Source organism: Podarcis tiliguerta (assembly GCF_965153285.1).
Source record: "Podarcis tiliguerta genome assembly, chromosome: 4".
In the NCBI taxonomy this organism is placed as follows: Eukaryota; Metazoa; Chordata; class Lepidosauria; order Squamata; family Lacertidae; genus Podarcis; species Podarcis tiliguerta.
The window spans coordinates 93,859,388-93,877,236 of NC_139537.1; the positions used below are offsets into that span (position 1 = coordinate 93,859,388).

The 17,849-nt window shown below is 42.2% G+C and overlaps 2 protein-coding genes across 5 annotated transcripts in view; one reads left to right on the plus strand and one right to left on the minus strand.

The window, feature by feature from the left end:
* The window catches only part of LOC310675380 (mediator of RNA polymerase II transcription subunit 22), a 241,906-nt gene that overhangs the window by 202,048 nt on the left and 22,009 nt on the right, over window positions 1-17,849 (plus strand). The gene's annotated exons all lie outside the window — the stretch shown is intronic.
* Window positions 4,776-17,849, minus strand: part of UCHL3 (ubiquitin C-terminal hydrolase L3) — a 31,311-nt gene continuing 18,237 nt past the window's right edge. For 2 of the 4 annotated variants that reach the window (XM_083435898.1, XM_083435897.1), the window contains 4 exons: window positions 12,867-13,073; window positions 7,948-8,023; window positions 5,344-5,402; window positions 4,776-4,992 (listed from right to left, as the gene is read on the minus strand). In XM_083435898.1, coding sequence (XP_083292024.1) covers window positions 4,909-4,992; window positions 5,344-5,402; window positions 7,948-8,023; window positions 12,867-13,073 — 426 coding nt within the window. In that variant the 3' untranslated portion in view covers window positions 4,776-4,908. The remainder of the gene's footprint in view (window positions 4,993-5,343; window positions 5,403-7,947; window positions 8,024-12,866; window positions 13,074-17,849) is intronic. The other 2 variants (XM_083435900.1, XM_083435899.1) reach the window with 1 other exon arrangement.

Consider the following 17,849-nt stretch of genomic DNA (forward strand, 5'->3'; position numbering starts at 1 on the left):
TGGATGCAATTGCAACATAAAAGTCTAAATGCCTGGATACCTTCATACTGATGTAAAATGTTATTTTAGGCACTCCAACATTCTATCTCAATTGCTATCAGATAATACAAGGTAGTTGCAGTTACCATAAATTTTCATTCTTTTACAGCTGGTGTTTAGCAAAGCATGTTGAAGGGACATCCCTGTTTTGTCTGAACTCGGGTATTACAAGAATTCTTTTAACTGCCTTCCATAGAGCAAACGTGTTGTGGAAAGACTGCTGTGATCCAGCAAGTTCTCCTTTTGGAGAATTTACTTAATCACCAGCAAGTGCTGTTTATCACAGGGGACATTTGTTCTGTAGCAAACTGAAACAAGTCATTTTATTAGTTACTGTTTAAAAAACAAAACAAAAAACCCAAATGCCTGCGTTCCAAAATCGTTCTGGATGCCGTATATGCTCATTTGGAAGGGACATTCTAACTTTCATTTTCCTCTAGTCACTAGGTCAGCTGGAGGTTACAGGGGCAGGGCAAGGGGGTGAGAATATAATGGGAGACTGACAATCTCAGCTATCCACTCTTCCAACTTGATAGCACATCTTAGCTAAAGCATCCTACATTCCAGACAGTTGTTTTTCCATACAGAACTCTCCAGTAGCAAGAGGACCAGGACACAGAAGCATTTATAAAAGGGAGGGTTTTTTGTATTTTTAAATTGAGTCCTTGTAAATTCCTCTGTTGCGTTTGTTTTTGTGCAAAAAAAAAAAAAAAGTTACTACTCTGTCACCTCTAACAGTTCCTTTCCCCTTAGATACAAATATTAGTTAACAGCCCAACGTCCGAGAGTTTGCTTTTTAAAAAATCAACAACAGTGCAATCCTCTACATATTTAAAGTTGGGGGGGGGGGGTAATCTAGAAGCTCAGACCTGTAGTACAGCCACGAGCTGTTTTCCACAATGGCTTGGTAACAAGCCTCGCTCCCTACCTTTGAGACACAACCACTATGACGGCTTTAATTCTATTTGTTACTTTCCTCCTACTTCTCACTGTGATGCTGTTCCCAGAACCCATAAAAAAATGATGAAAGTAGGCTTGAGATACAGGTGACATAACCTAGAAGAGGCAGCAATAGTTGAAGGGAAGGCCAAGCCAAGCAGCAGCAACCTGTATTAACCTATGGAAGGCAGGCATCATAAGATGGACTAGATTAACCTGTTTGCTTCTAGGAAGGCCCTCCTCCTCTTTACCTGTTGCATTGTGCAGGAACAGTTTTCTCAAACATCCTTTGGTTTCCATCATTTGTTCCTATATGCAGCAATGACTTATTTCACAAGGCATGTGCATGTTCTCAGGTTAGTACATTTCAGCCACACAATCTTAAAACCTTAGAACGTATTATCCTTTGTTGTTGTTTAGTCATGTCCGACTCTTCGTGACCCCCTGGACCAGAGCACGCCAGGCACTCCTGTCTTCCTCTGCCTCCCACAGTCTGGTCAAACTCATGCTGGTAGCTTCGAGAACACTGTCCAACCATCTCGTCCTCTGTCGTCCCCTTCTCCTTGTGCCCTCCATCTTTCCCAACATCAGGGTCTTTTCCAGGGAGTCTCCTCTTCTCAGGAGGTGGCCAAAGTAATAGAGCCTCAGCTTAACGATCTGTCCTTCCAGTGAGCACTCAGGGCTGATTTCCTTCAGAATGGAGAGGTTTGATCTTCTTGCAGTCCATGGGACTCTCAAGAGTCTCCTCCAGCACCATAATTTAAAAGCATCAATTCTTTGGCGATCAGCCTTCTTTATGGTCCAGCTCCCACTTCCATACATCACTACTGGGAAAACCATAGCTTTAACTATACAGACCTTTGTCGGCAAGGCAATGTCTCTGCTTTTTAAGATGCTGTCTAGGTTTGTCATTGCTTTTCTCCCAAGAAGCAGGAATCTTTTAATTTCGTGACTGCTGTCATTATCCTGGATTATCCTTGCTCCATGTTTTACTGTTAACAACAACATACGCAATACGGGATTGCAATTGCTCCATGGCAAGATACCATAACCTCTTCCCAGTGACAGAGTGACATACTCATTGCAGTGTTTAGCAAACTTTAAAAAAATATATTATGTTACAGGCTCCTGGAGTTCAGGAAAGGGGTACCTCATACAGGAAGTGGGTTGAGGCTGTATGAAAAGGAGTGGTGGTGGAGGAATGTTAAGTTGTAAACAAGCACAATACGACTTTGGAACAGACTTACTGCTGACGTGGAAGTGAAAGTCAAGTGCTTTATCTTGCCATTTCTACTTGTTTTAGGGCACAAGTAAATCTGTAAGCACCGCAGCTCTAAAAGCCAAAGCTATTTTCCTGAATTTAAAAATGAAACACCTGAGCAGATCTCACAATACCTGCTTCTCTTGATGTCTGTCTGTCTGTCTCTCTCTTTTCTACCAAATACATTCATACAGGATTTTTGCAGCCACTCGTCACTCCAAGAGCAGGGCTCATTGAGAGCTTACATTACAGGCACAAATATAGCACAACTAAGCAGATGTTAGAAACAGGCAGGTGTTTCCAATTACAGTATTCTTCAGGGGAACCTTCAAAAAGTTTATTCTCATTTTTCATTGTCGGCATTCAAGTGATCAAGTCATCCTGAACAAGAAGCTCAGCAGTGCTAGCTCGAACAAACAGAAAAATGAAGCTAACCATTAGAGGTTTTCACAAGCGTGCTAGAAGCACACACGTGCTCACAGGCATATACACAGTCCATAGCTCAATTAACCGCTCAGTGCCTGCTTTGCTTCAAGTCTTTGCAAGGAAAATAAAACCCTTTTAATGAGACATTTAGCAACACTGACAAGAGTAAGGATGGGCAAGGCCACAGGTCAGGCTAGTGATGAAGTCTGTTGAATAGTTGGACCATCTGAATGAATTCAAAACCAGGGGGCTGATGACATCTTCAATGATCCTGAATCTCAGTTGGAAAAGAATATGGGAACCATTAGTTAGCATGGCTGTGAATGGTTTTTTCCCCCCAAGGCTTGCAGCCATCTCTTAAGAACGTGGTTCGTTATCTTCAGTGGAAAACTCAGGGGAATTATGAACCGAGTAGCTTGACTTCTGTAACAAATGTTACAAAAGCAAGTAAGAGCTAATCACAAGCATATAAAAGAAAGTCAGTGACTTTATTAAGACACAAGACAATAATGATGTTCTTCTTCTTCAGGTCCAGTAGCTGGCTATTTAATACAGTGTCATCATAGCAGATAAAAAACTTCAGAAAGGCTGTATCCTCTTATTAATCTTGATGCACCAGGATTAAGATGAAAAGTCAATGGGGGGGGAGAGGTATACAGAGTAGTAATATTAATTAATGGATTGGTCAGAGATATTAATATTCCTCATTGGCAGGGATAGCTCTAGCCCAGGCGTCCTCAACCTCAGCCCTCCAGATGTTTTTGGCCTACAACTCCCATGATCCCTAGCTAACAGGACCAGTGGTCAGGGATGATGGGAATTGTAGTCTCAAAACATCTGGAGGGCCGTGGTTAAGGAAGCCTGCTCTAGCCCATGTTATTAGTGTCATTTGCCATAAAAACCTGTGCTCATTTCAGAGGTGTATGGCATATGTTATTAATACGGTCTGTTTACACAGAGTCAGTTCTAAGGCCTACTGCAGTTAAGAGCAATCCCAGAATACAGAAAGTGTGGGGAAAGTCAAACGCTTTCAAGCACTTGTTTTTCCCTGACAGATTTGGGCCAGCTCAGCTGAGAGCAAGTTGCCTTGCTCCTGAATGGAGTTTGGATCTGGTGTAACTTTACACTGGATTAACATATATGAGCTTCTTGTGTACAGTGGTACCCCGCAAGACGAATGCCTCGGAAGACAAAAAACTTGCTAGACGAAAGGGTTTTTCATTTTCTGAGGTGCTTCGCAAGACGGATTTTCCTAAGGGCTTCCTTCGCTAGACGAAACGGCCCTGCGTCTCGTGTCATGGCGACGGTCACTGCACGCACGCACGCTCGCTTCCCCGCTCCTCCGGCTCCCTCCCACCTTCCGGCTGACGGTTAGTGCCTCGCGCCGCTGCCCACCCCCCTCGCGCGCTCCCCTCAGAGAGCCGTTGCCGCCAGCGCCTCTCTCTCCCTGGAGTCGCGCTCCTGAGCCCCGCCGCCCTCCAGCAGCCGCGTTGCATGGTGGCCACAACGCGCGGGTGAGTCTGAGGTACCGGCTGCGGCAGCTGTCCTGCTTCTCCCCACCCCTCCCCGCCGTTGTCAGTGTTTAAATGCAGTGGTGCTTCGCAAGACGAAAAAACTCGCACAACGAAAAAACTTGCAGAACGAATTAATTTCGTCTTGCGAGGCACTACTGTACAGGACTGCTCCCTTAACAGCATCTCACAAAGTTGGCAACTGCTTACCAAAAGTCCATGCAATAACCCGTAAGACCAGATCAGTTGCTCTGCAAACAGGAGTTGTCTTGACCTTTCTTTTGTTGCACATTCATGTTGAGAACTGCATTGTGCCTGCAGCAATTTCCTTTATGGTGGCGAAGCTTTCTCTGGCTGCTGCAATCAGAGAAACTGCTACGGGTCACATCTAAGGTAGCCAAATCAGACAGCATCAGATGAATTTTGCTGTGCTATGTATGAGGATAATCAGGATTGCTTGTGCCCAGTAAAAAAAACACAAAACCTGCGAACTAGGTCCATGGCGCTTTTCATTATGTTGTGCTACCAACACAGCTGCTCTCCTGGAATGCATTCATGCAATCATTCAAAATACTCTAGAAGAAACAGACTACATGAGATAAAGGACAACTTTGAAGTTTAATCCACATCAACATGTTATTTGCATTGTATCAAAAACAATCATTGATTTATGGCAAAAGCATTATTCTGTTACAATACATTAGGCAGTTTCTGTCCTTGTGCAAGAATAATTTAGGCAGCTGCTAAAGCAATTGCATTGAACCTTAATTCATCTGGATCACGTTCCATGAATTTCTTGCATACTTCTACCGCATCCTAGTAAGAGGAAAGAAAGGATAAGGATGCGTCATCTATTTTGCAAAACAAACACAACTGAAATTGATCAATCATTGCCTAACTAACATTAGGAATGGTGAGAACAGTTCTGCATTTGTTTACCAGGAATTTTGACTGACCAGAAGACTGATCATAAAGATAATACCAAGCAGAAAACAATATTCAGTATGCCCAGCTTCTAGCAGTACTGGCAATTTGAAACTCATCTAAATGTGTACTATATTCTACAACAGCAATTTCACAAAATAACATAGTAAATACTTCATACCACCCACAACAGCTCTGCTATAAGAAGTGCCAAAGTCTGCTGATATGAAACAATATTCCTACCTCTAAAAAAGTGTCGTCACTAGATTGCCCATGGTTTATTGGGAAAGGCTTCCGTCCATCTGTTGGAAAACACAGAAAGAAAATTCTTAAGAATTTATGTAGAAAGCATTAAGTAGTAAATTTGACATGGCTATCTTCCTCATGGGGCAAATACTACACCTCATGTGATCCCATAAAATAAGTTTTAAGGTCATTTAATCCTTTGATATTTTCCCCACTATATGTACAATGAAATAACAGGGCTAGGAAAAATGAAGTACTATAGTAAAATTTGTACAAGTAGCCAAGGTTTAAAATCATCATCATCATTATTTAATCACCTTCCATGACATATGTCCCAAGGCAGTGTATGACATGCAATAAGCCCTGCTAAAAAAGTTACAACCCTCCCCCCCAAACAAAACAGGAAGTTTAGAAACAACAGAAAATGGACATCTGGGACAGCTACAAATTCCTGCGTTGCAGGGGGTTGGACTAGATGATCTTCAGGGTCTCTTCCACCTCTACAATTCCATGATTCTATGAACTATGGCAGAGACCTATTCATCCATTTTTGTTTGTTGGAACAAAAATGTGAATGACTATGCATTAACAGCATATACCAATTCCACTGACAGAGTTGGTCTTGAGAGTTGGGCATTGCTCTCATTGTTCCTTTATAAACATGTACACAGATAATAATAAATAATAATAATTAATAATAATAATAATAATAATAATAATAATTTATACCCCGCCCTCCCCCCAGCCAAGGCCGGGCTCAGAGTGGCTTACAAGCAATAATAAAAAACAAGTTAAATGATTACAACTTAAAAACAAAATTAAAATACAACATTAAAAATATTGAAAAATTAAAATATTAAAATGTAGCCTCCTCGCAGGAGGAGAAGGAAAAGAAAAAAGAAAGAGAGGGAGGGAATCAAATTGGCTCCAAGCCAAAGGCCAGGCGGAACAACTCTGTCTTACAGATCAAAGCAAATGGAAAGCTACTGAGTTTTTCATGCTAACTTACTATAAAATGAATCAAGATCCCCTGTAGAGTACCGTATTTTTCGCCCCATAGGACGCACTTTTTCCCCTCCAAAAATGAAGGGGAAATGTGTGTGCGTCCTATGGGGCGAATGCACCGACCCCTCTCGCTCTCCAGGCTTCGCGCAGATCTCCGCAAGCCGCTGCTTGCGGAGAGTTGCCTGCATGCCGAAGTTGCCCCGCCCCAGCCCCGCACCTGGGGGGGGGGGGAATAATTTTTCTCCCTTTATTTCCCCCCCAAAAAACTAGGTGCGCCTTATGGGACGGTGCGTCCTATAGGGCGAAAAATACGGTAGCTTCCCATTGCCACCACTGGGGCCCAGACACATGCCTCCAAGTTCAAACAGGACACAAAGGCAAAAGCCCTTCTATGCTTGGTTTTAGAAATTCAGACATTCACTGCCCTTAAGTATGGAGGCACGATTTAACTACCTGATTAATAGTAACAGGCTGATCCTCCATGGCAATTACTTTTTAAAGCTATCCAACATAGGCAGCCAAATTCATGAAGCCAACTTCTCAGCTTCCATTAAATATGCCGGGAAAGACTTCGTCTTCCATTCCCACTTTTCAGTTTCTTGTGTAAATTCATTTAGATTGGTAGCTATTTTTATTCCATCACGGACAAATCCCTAAATTATTTTCATATGAGGTATGCGCTTTAGACATTTTCGATGTGTTTACTGCAATGGTTGACTTCTATATACGCAGCACTCTAAGAGGCAGTTCCGCAATGCACATTCTTGGTTGCGTTCCACAGACCTAGAGCTGACCACACACAGTTTGCAAGCTAAGTTTTTTTTTTTATTCTGTTCCCTAGTCTATTCTGGTAAATTGTTATCTATAAATATAAAGAGCATATTTTCTGTGGCAAAGCGTAAGTGTTTTGTGTTTAGGTGGTCTTCCAGGATTCAAAAAGCAAACAATCTGAACAGACTAAATAAGGCACAAAAGGACAGTACGATAAGAGGAGATCTTAAGAAACTTTGGATGTACAGTTTTGGTGCTATGGATTCAAATCAAAGAAGTTATACTAATGACACAGTACTAATGAGTATTAGAAGTTCTGAGGTCTTAGGCAACTGCCTCTCTTAACCCTGTTACTAGAGATTGTTTGATCAGATATTCTGGGGACTGAATCCACAGCCTTTTTCACACGCAAGGTTTGAAATTGCAAGTTTCCAATGAGTTCACTTTATACAGGCTCATGGAAGACAACATACATCTTCAAAAGGTCACTCTAAATCCATGGCACATTCAAGGTAAGGGAAAACCCATTATCAACTCATACATTAAAAAATCAGAAACAAGTTATGAACTAAAACAGAGGCCTGCTCATCAGGTTAACAGCTTTCCCCTTTCAAAAGTAGCTGTTCCAATATTCTTCCATTCCTCTTAACTGTGGTTCTCGAAAGGCAGAACATAATTACTTGACCGAGAATTCTTTACTGGACGATCTTATAATCACCATCCATTCTTGGCAGGCAGGCTATACACCCGAAGTAAAAATATCAAAAATTAAGCATTAAGTAGATGATAATATGATCCGTTTTGAAAGAGAAGGATTGCTCTTACCCAACTCGTAGAGATTGCCATCAATGTTTACTAATGCGATGAAGTGAAGATCTACTTTTTCATCTATACTGGGTGCCTGCGAGAGAATACAACATGCATGCGAGTCATTAGTAGGAGCTGAAACTCTTGCTCTACCCAGTTGGGAAGAACTTAACCCGAGCCAGGGCTCAACCTATGAACCCGGTTTGAACAATACATGTGAAGTATAAAATACACGGGCTTCTAAATAAAGAAAAGCACACTGTTCCTCAAGACTGAACCAGCTTCTAGGGTTGGTGTTGGTTTTGGTTCTGGCACCTCTCATTTGAGAACTTTGGCACTGGAGAGAGAAGAGTCCTGTCTCAAAGGAATGGAGGGTGAAGATGGTACTTTGGCCACTACTGTACCTACAAAAAATGTACTTTAACACATACACACACTTGAAATTTGGGCTAATATATAAATTTTCACACTACATAAAAATATGCCCTCTCCCTTTCATACACACCTGACAGATGCAAGTCCCACTGAACACAATGAGGTCTACAGCTAAGGCGTAAGACTGCACTGTAAACTCTTGTGTTTTGAGTCTGTATACATACCGTATTTTTCGCTCTATAGGACGCACTTTTTCCCCTCCAAAAATGAAGGGGAAATGTGTGTGCGTCCTATGGAGCGAATGCAGGCTCCGCGGCGGTCCTCGAAGCCGGAGGAGGAACAGAAGGGTCTCCTTCTGTTCCTTCTCCAGCTTTGCTGAAGGGCGCTGCGCCTTCTCCCTCTCTGCGCAGTGTCTCTCCTGTGAAGGAGGGGCGCTGCACACAGAGAGAGAAGGCGCAGTGCCCCTTCAGCGACGCGTCTGTCCTGGCTTCTGCTTTAGCCCTGCGCAGCCTCTTTGGGCAGGGGGAGCCTTCATCCCGCTGCCCTGAAGAGGCTTGGCGCGGTTATCCCAGAAGCCAGAACAGCCACACGGTATCCCAGAAGCCAGTTCCCTCTTGCTGTTCTGGCTTCTGGGGTTCAGAATAATTTTTTCTTGTTTTCCGCCTCCCAAAACTAGGTGCGCCCTATGGTCCGGTGCGCCCTATGGTGCAAAAAATACGGTAATCTCATACTGAAATGGTCCTTTCCTAACAAAAACACAGCTTCCGTTTTGCTGGGCTGGTTATCAGGCAACGGCCACAGGACAATACCAGGAAAAACAGAGGATGGTGATACGAAACGGTACTTGAATAATCCTGGCACCATAGGGAACCATGTTGTTTCTGATCCCAATACTAGACTTAAAATGTGAGATTTACTGTGAGATTTTTAGTAAGCCACTTTTGTGAGCCCTTTGGTGTATTAGTGGGGTGCAAATATTTCTAAACAAATAATAAAATTGACCATGGCTATTTATTGGGCATTTTGTAGCCACACAGTTTACAAAATGCTATAGATCTGCAGCCCCACCCCCACCCCCCTGCAAAACAAAAGCGAAAATGAAGTTTTTACATTGTAAACTGCCCTGTGATCTTTGGATGAAGGGTGGTATAGAATAATGATAATCCGATTTTAACAAAATAGCCAGTATGACAGCTTAAGAATTAGAAACACAGAATGGCTGTGTAAGTCAACTGAAGCAAATATATCACGGTAATTTAATTCCACCTATGCACAAAGTATTGGTCTAACAGACATCCAAAATACACTGTTCTTCGTGGCAACAGCTCCAGAAGCTGGTTAAAATTAACTTGATTTTTTAGAAGTCTCAGATTTCTGCCAAAAGGTATTCCAAGTGTTCTCATTGATGCAAGAAGCATTTCAGTGCCAAAAACTCTGGGTTAGTACATAGCTTTTGCAACAACACGCTGACGGCACACACTAAGAACACTACAAACCTAATGTAATGTTATGACAGTGTCATTTGCAGATATAATGGCACAAGTGTCCAAGCTAGAGACATTCATTTCTAGATTGGAACAGCAGCTCCCTGTAGAGATGAAAGATTTGTGTAAGAGTTGTGAAAGTGTTAAGAGGAGAATAAAAAACAGCAAAGGATGGGACACCTTTTTCTGCAAAGAGGTGCAAATATATAGTTTGCAACTTTCTTTTTGTGGGGGAGGAAGACACAACTAAAGGGGAGGTGCAATAGTGGCTTACAAAGTTGCACAAAGTGTGCAGGAAATGCACAGAAAATCTCACATGACTCACTGATTGGTATCTGTGTGACTGATATATCCACGCCTGCTTTGAATGTTAAGTGGGAAAAGCATGAATATGAAACATGGTCTGGCTGACTTTTCACCCATGGCCACTTATAATTGCCAATCTTATAACAAACTTGTAATTTTGAGACTGTAGCGACTTCCACTGTGGAAAAATAGGGGGATGTTGTCAGGAGTATAGTCTCAAGATGTTTCTCCCACAAGTCAATATTATATTGGGGTCAGTTGTGCCTCAAGACTCAAAGCAGTTTACCATGTACTTAGCACTCAAATTCTGTACAGTGGTACCTCGGGTTAAGAACTTAATTCATTCCGGAGGTCCATTCTTAACCTGAAACTGTTCTTAACCTGAAGAACCACTTTAGCTAATGGGGCCCTGCACTGCCGTCACACGATTTCTGTTCTCATCCTGAAGCAAAGTTCTTAACCTGAAGCACTATTTCTGGGTTAGCAGAGTCTGTAACCTGAAGCGTCTGTAACCTGAAGCTTATGTAACCCAAGGTACCACACTGTATTACTTACACAGGGGCATTGTAACCTTCGTGCCTTTGATGAAGGATCACATTGGGGACTTGCAGAGATTTCTTCTAGACCCTATCAAGTTTTAGTCTTAGAGGACATTCAAAAGCATTTCTTAGTTCCAGGTCTCCTTCAGATCTTAAATTTTCATTGTCACAGATATTCAGTCCCACATTCATGTCGCTTTCAGAAAAAGGTATACAAATACGTTAACACAAAGCAGGCCTGAAGGCTGTGTGAAGATGAAACGTATATCTCTACCAGCTTTTCCAGAAGTTAGTGTAGGTGTGGGCAAGAACAGCAGTCTCTAACTAGACAATGAATGCTTCTATAGCAGCCATTTTCCCTAGAACTGATAGCACTTGCCCACTCAGTTATTCCTAAGAATCGTAATGACAAATTCCAATCTCTCCTGTTCTCCCCTCCAGCAAGTGTTCACTCACGGCAATGAGTTTGCACAGAGATGCCAAAAAAGTTGATGTGTTCAAACTGACATTGCACCTAGACAAACTTTTGTAGCGGTGATCGGCTGCACTTTTTCATTTCAGAGTGACACCATGGCTGCACTTTGGCCAGTGACTGAAATAAATCGATTCATTCACACCATGGCTGTATCATGTAGATGCAAAGAACGCAAACCCTGTTTGAACAGAGTTCCCAGGTTCCTGCGGACCTCTTTAAATGTAACAAAGACAGGATTGTGGGGGCTCCGCCAGTTATAATTGTGCTTCCAGCTGATCACAGAAGACCATTCACTGTCCATTGTTAAAGGTTCCTGGTGCTAAAGTATTCAGTGTCTTACAGATTTAGCAAGCTTTCCAACAAACTACATGGATGGGTACTAGAATGGAGCCAAAGGAAAAGAGTTTCCACAATGAATGAACATCCTTCTCCGTCTCGTTTGGTCAAGATGCTGTGGAGTGCTATTGCTCTTGTATATCCTGCTTAATCTTTGAGCTGAAAGATACCACTGACATATTGATTTTTTTGAAGTAAGCACTCAGTAGTCTATGCACAGTTCCAAAGAGGAGTTTCTGTTGTATAGAAAGAGTAAGATTGATGCATTCCCTTATCCCACTTCTTGTTATGAGAATTTGGGCCTGGTTTAATTCAATTTCTGAAAGTATTGCGTATCTCTTGACAACTGCCTTCTTTGATGATTTTAAAAGAAGAGTCTATGTGGTCCATATTTGTTTACTCTTTACAATACATCTTAATCAGTTCAGATCACTGCTCTTTTAACTTATCCAAAAGTCTGCTACTGAGTTGGTTATGAGATATTTTACATCCTCCATCAAACCAACTGTTACAGCATAACATATTTATCCAGAGTAGGGTATTTTTAGCTTTATGTAGGTCAGTGTCTGTATATTAACTTTTTAATACGGAAGTAATAGCAATAAGCACCCATCAACTTTATTTATACAAAATTGTAATGCTTATACGAGCTCTCTATTTTAAGCCAAAGGTTAGCATCTTAATAGAAATTTAAAAACCTATTTATGTTGTCAGTACCACACAGAGACAGTGTTCAGACTCTCTTCCTGGTAACTAGGCCTCTCCCAAACTAGAAGTAAAAAAGATTAGAATTTGAACACACAATGCAGTTTAATACAGTCATAAAAAGACAAGGGAAATTTGAAAACAAGATAAGCACCTCTTGTTTAAGTTGCAGAAAAATATTTGTTCATTGGTAAAATTCAAATGCCTGTTTTTACAAAATCAAGGAACAAGATCAACCAAGATCAAGATCATATTGGATGATTTTTACAATTGACCAGAATATACATATATTTACTGCAAATGTAAACAATCAGCGATGCCAATAGAACATTTAAGCCATATTGTACATCTCTGATGAAAGATTTAGATCAGGAAGAGCTGGAGAGTATTGCAAAGCGCGCAGAGCACTGGGCCCTGGAAAAAAGCAGAGAGACTTTCAATCAGATGTGATAGGAGCAGATTTGGCACAGAACTAAGAATTAGCAGACCCAACGAAGCACCAATGAGATAAGAGAAACCAGATGGAAGATGGGAAAAATCTTGGGGGGGGAAGTAGACGTTCCTACTGCTATTTGTCTGCTGATGAGGATTTAAGACAGTATGCTTCGTCTACTGGAAAAAGCCCTAAGGGAATTCAGAGCCAAAGAGTCCCGCCATGAAGCCTAAATGTCGAGGGCGCCTGCCGCAGAGAAGAGATGGAAGATTGACTACACTTACAAAAGAATGGAGCCCAATAGATGATAGGGGTATTGTGGGCCGCCAGCGCTGGAGGGAGACAGGTGGACTGGTAGCCTTTACAGGGCTTGTGGCTTTTGCAGAGGCTACATGATTGCATCTGATCAGGGTCAAGGAAGCAGAGCGACGCAAGGGTGAAGCCTTCATTTTGCAGTGGCTAAACTCAGGCTGTGGTGAGGATGATGGTGACTACACAAATATTAAAAAGAAAAGAAAAGAAGACACAACTTTACCCGCTTTAGAGGTCACTGTACAGTTTTTGCTCATGTTATTTTTAAAAAATATATCCCGCTTTTCACCCCATCCGGGTTTCAAAGCAGCTTACAAAAAATTAAAAACACACTGTAAGTAACATTTAGAAACACAACTTAAAACATCGCAGAACGAAACAGAACTTGTGTCCGTGGTGCAAAGGTCTCCTGAAATAAAAGAGCCTGAAATGTTGCAGGTTTCTGATTTCTAATGGGAGAGAGTTCCACAGAGTGAGGCCCATAGCGCTGAAGACATTACTCCCCACTGATGTGACTCAAGCTTCTGGTTCGTAGGGGACCACTAATACTACTCCCCCAGTTTATCTAAGGGGTTGGCCTAGGACATACAGGTTAAGACATTCGTTGAGGTACCCTGGGTCTAAGTTGTTCAGGGCTTTGGACGCCAATACAGAAACCCTGAACCTGGCACAGCAGCAGATGAGAAACCATGCAGGTCTTTTGAACACGGGTGTCAAGTGTTGACAGTAGTTTGCTCCCAGCACTAGTCTAGCTGCAGCATTTTGCATTAGCTGAAGCTACCTGACCCCACAGCTGCCCCACACAGGTTATATGCATATGAAGGGACAGAAATTTAACTGAAGCTATCTAAGAGCTGTTATGATCTAAACGTTTGCTGTGCTGTTCTTTTTTTTTTTTCATGGCAAATGTGTTAGTGCTGCTCTTAATCTTTCATAGCATCAAGGCTCATCTAAACCACCTACCAATGCAATTTCAGGCACCGTGTGATAAATTCTTGTGGGCTTTATCACCGTGTGATAAATTATTGTGGGACTGTTATCTTCCCATCATTCTGTTATGTGGCGGTAGGTAGGGCATGGGGTGGTGGTGGAGAGAAATAAGAATGCTCTAGTGTGGTTCATCACTTCATGAGATGGGCACTCTAGGGCCAGAAAGGCAGACTAGCAGCCTTCAAACAGCAAAACTGCAGACTCTGCTACCTGGGGCACACTTGGTGAGAGTTGGTCTCCCTGATAAAAGAAGCTCAAGGGTCAGTTGCTTTTTTTGTTTTTAAGTGAGAAAATCATAAAAGGTGGGATCCAAATGGGGGCAGGGAAGCCAGGCCTGAACCCTGGGAAGACAGAGGCCCTCTGAATTGGTTGTTCCCGTGTCCTGGAGACTGACCAGTGACCTGTTCTGGATAGGGCTGCGATCCCTCTGAAAGAACAGGTTGGGAGTTTTGGGGGTGCTCCTGGATCCATCTTTGTCCCTGGAAGCTCAAGGTGGCTTCAGGGGCTAGGAATGCTTTTTACCAGCTGCAGCCAATAAACCTGTTTTTGGGACAGGGGTAATCTGGCCACAGGTAACCATGCACTGGTAACCTCAAGACTTGATCGCAGCAGGTGAAAAAAGCTGTGGCTAGACTGCTGATAGGGACAGATGATCACCAGTACGTACCTCTGGTGCTCAAAGGTTTGCACAGGCAGCCCATACCCTACCAGGCCAGGTTCCAAGGAAGGTTCTTGTATTAATTTACAAGACCCTGAAGATGCCTTGAGGATCACCTAATCCCTTATAGCCCTGCCTGATCACGGAGGTCTTTGGGGGGCAGTCCCTGTTAATGGTTCCCCCATGGCTGTCCAGTACTGTGGTCCCAGTTTTATAGAAGTCCCTTCCACTTGAGGACAGACAGGTGCCATCCTTACTGAACTTAATGGCACCTACAGATTTTTGTTATTATTATTATTTCGGCAGGTATTTTAACAGAAGTTTAATTTTATAGTTTTAACTGGTTTTTATTTTTTTGTATTGCATCTTTGCACTCCGCTTGGAGACACTGTAGTTAAACAGTATATGGATTGTTTAAATAAGTAAGTAAAATCGAGTTTAGTAAAGGCCAGTTTATATAGCAAGCAGGATCAAGCGGTAGAGCTTTCCCTGTGTTCTACAAATTTAAGTCACCTGGGAATGGGATTATATATTTGAATACTTTCCCCATAAAGCATGTAGAAAATAGGCCTGTCAAGGTAAAGGGTTCAAGTTTATCCTCCTCTCTCAAAAGGATGAGTCCACTAGTCAATTCCAGCTCCGACAGGAGTTACTGACACTAGCACAACTTTTTTCACACAGCTGTTGAAGAACAAGGAGAGTACCATCTGGTCAAGAAATCGCACAATTAAAAAATAATAATACTGTAATTTGAGTACTGGAAGATTATATACTACAGCTATTGCTAAAGGGAGTGTGAATACTAGACTTATCCCTATACACCTCCTTCCGCCGTGTAAATCATTGCTTCTGCGACCTGCCAAGCGGAGAGGAATACAATGAATTTAGCAGCAGCAAGGGGGATTGGGCAATCCATGGTGGAATGCAGGAAAGACAATTATTGTCATTTTAAAGTCCTTTGGGAGCCCTAAAATTAAAAGGCTACTCTAATGGGCAGCTCACTGCGCATTCGTCTTTTTGGAACCGGCAAAGTTTCACTGACAGCCTGATGGGCGAGTTGCAAAATGCAGACCTATCACTCAAGAATTGCCCAAAGTTTTCTCATAATTGAAATGCCAAAGCTAGATAACATATTTAGCTCTGCATTCCAGAACACCTCAGCCTTATTTGGGAAGGGAGGTTCGGCTTCATTTTCCCGGTGGGTGAATTGCTTGCCTAGAAACACAATAAAAACAAGCTTTGCCAAGGCAATAACTTAGCTCGGTTAACACTTGGCAGGAAATAACTTTACAGCATGTGTACTTTGCTCTGAATAACAAGGAAATCAGCAATGAAGAGTCCCATCAAGACAGAAGACAAGGCCATCCACCCAACACACTGCTTTTATACCTGTAAGGTAGCAGAAACTGATTAGGAAGCTAAGGGTTTAAATGGGAATGTATTTCCCAATGTTAAATTTCAGTTAAACTGCATAAATTATACTATTAGATAACCCCTAGCCATCAATTCACTGGATATAATTTCCACTAATCCAAGGTTAATATGTACAAAGTGTTGCTGGCTGGTCTACACACACACGGCTGCCAGGAGCCCCACACTCTAAGATGTTTCTTTTTCTTTTTAAAAGGAAGTTTCTAGCCTGTGCAGAACATAAAAGTTAACAAGCAGCCGCCATTTGAAGCAATTGCTTTCAGACATATGCACCTGCTCCTCCCCTTCGAATGAGTGCCGTCAGAGCTGTGATTGACAAGTATTAGAGAAAAAGTACACAAACCTAACAGAAGACCAGAAAATGGCCTCAAAATGACCCAGGAACGACTTTTTCCAGACATTTGGAGAATGGACTTTGTGGGTCATTCCGAAGCCATTTTCTTTTCACCTCCTCTGCTATGGAAGAGACTACTGTCTAAAGAAGATAACCAAGAAAAATCCATGATTTTAGCGTAGCTGACTCGATGTCCACTGAAAACCAAAAGGTAGCAACAGAGTTTGTATTCTTCCTAACAGAGGTTTAATTTCATGCAAAAAAAAAAGTTATTCTCCCTTCTCCACAGTTTGTAAACATAAATAAACCCCAGCAAAAAAAAAAATTAAATCTAGCATTATAGTACATCATCCATGTTGCAGCAGGGTATTGTGGTTAAGACAGCGCAGCTGGCATCAGTTCTAGAACGAAGCCCAATACAGCCATACAACATTGCTGGGGCAGGTGGTCTGCAAGAGTTGTATATGACAAACCTGCAGTCTAGCCCATGGCTATTACTCAGTATCTTGTTTTTAGGGAACTGCTGCTGTGTGGGATTGTCAATCACAGCAGCAACGTGGGCAGAGGGGGCTCTTAAATGCTTCCGCACCCCTGGCAGAAAAGGAGAGAGATCCTTTTACATGGGTTGTGCTGCTGGTATGAATACTAAAATGGGCATTCACATCAAAGAGTCCATTCCTTTCTGTTAAAATAAAGAAAGAGAATGTTCATCTGGCCTCCGCTGATAATTACAGCAATGCTGTTATGAGGTATAAATAAGAACTACAACAATGCTTTTATAATATGCTTTGTAACAGTTTAATCTTGATTTGATCCAAGCATGGGCATCTGAACCTTGCTTGCTATAAATTGTGGGTGTATTTTCATCTCCTTTTGCACCACCACCTATGTAAGATATTGTACCTGGTCTCAGATAAATTGATGAAAGCAGTACCGTAGCATAAGTAGCTTACAACTTGTGAAACTTGAGTCCATTTGCATGGTTTAGGGTAGGCACCAAGGGAGAGTGGGGCTCTTGTGGCTTTAACAGCTGTGTGGCAGGCAGAAATTCAACAGATCAACCTTCTCTAGTATGTGGATACAATTATGGTAAAAGCTCCCCCTGTTAACATTCTGTCTCTCAGACATCTTATTGCTTGAGAGATTTATTTGGGGGGGGGGCTTTGACCCACCTGCAAAAGGGGAAGTGAACGGCATATTACACAAAGAATACAGTGGTGCCTCACAAGATGAAATTAATTCGTTCTGCGTGTTTTTTCGTCTTGTGAATTTTTCGTCTTGCGAAGCACGGTTTCCCATAGGAAATGCATTGACGGTTTCCCACAGGAATGCATTGACGGTTTTAAGAAAAAGGCGCAAGACGTTTTCGTCTTGCGAAGCAAGCCCATAGGGAAATTCGTCTTGCGAAGCAACTCAAAAAATTCTTTCGTCTTGCGAGTTTTTCGTCTTACGAGGCATTCGTCTTGCGAGGTACCACTGTATGTGAGTGGGGCCAAGTATATCAGTGTATTGCACACTTGTAGGTATGCATAGCCTTCTTCA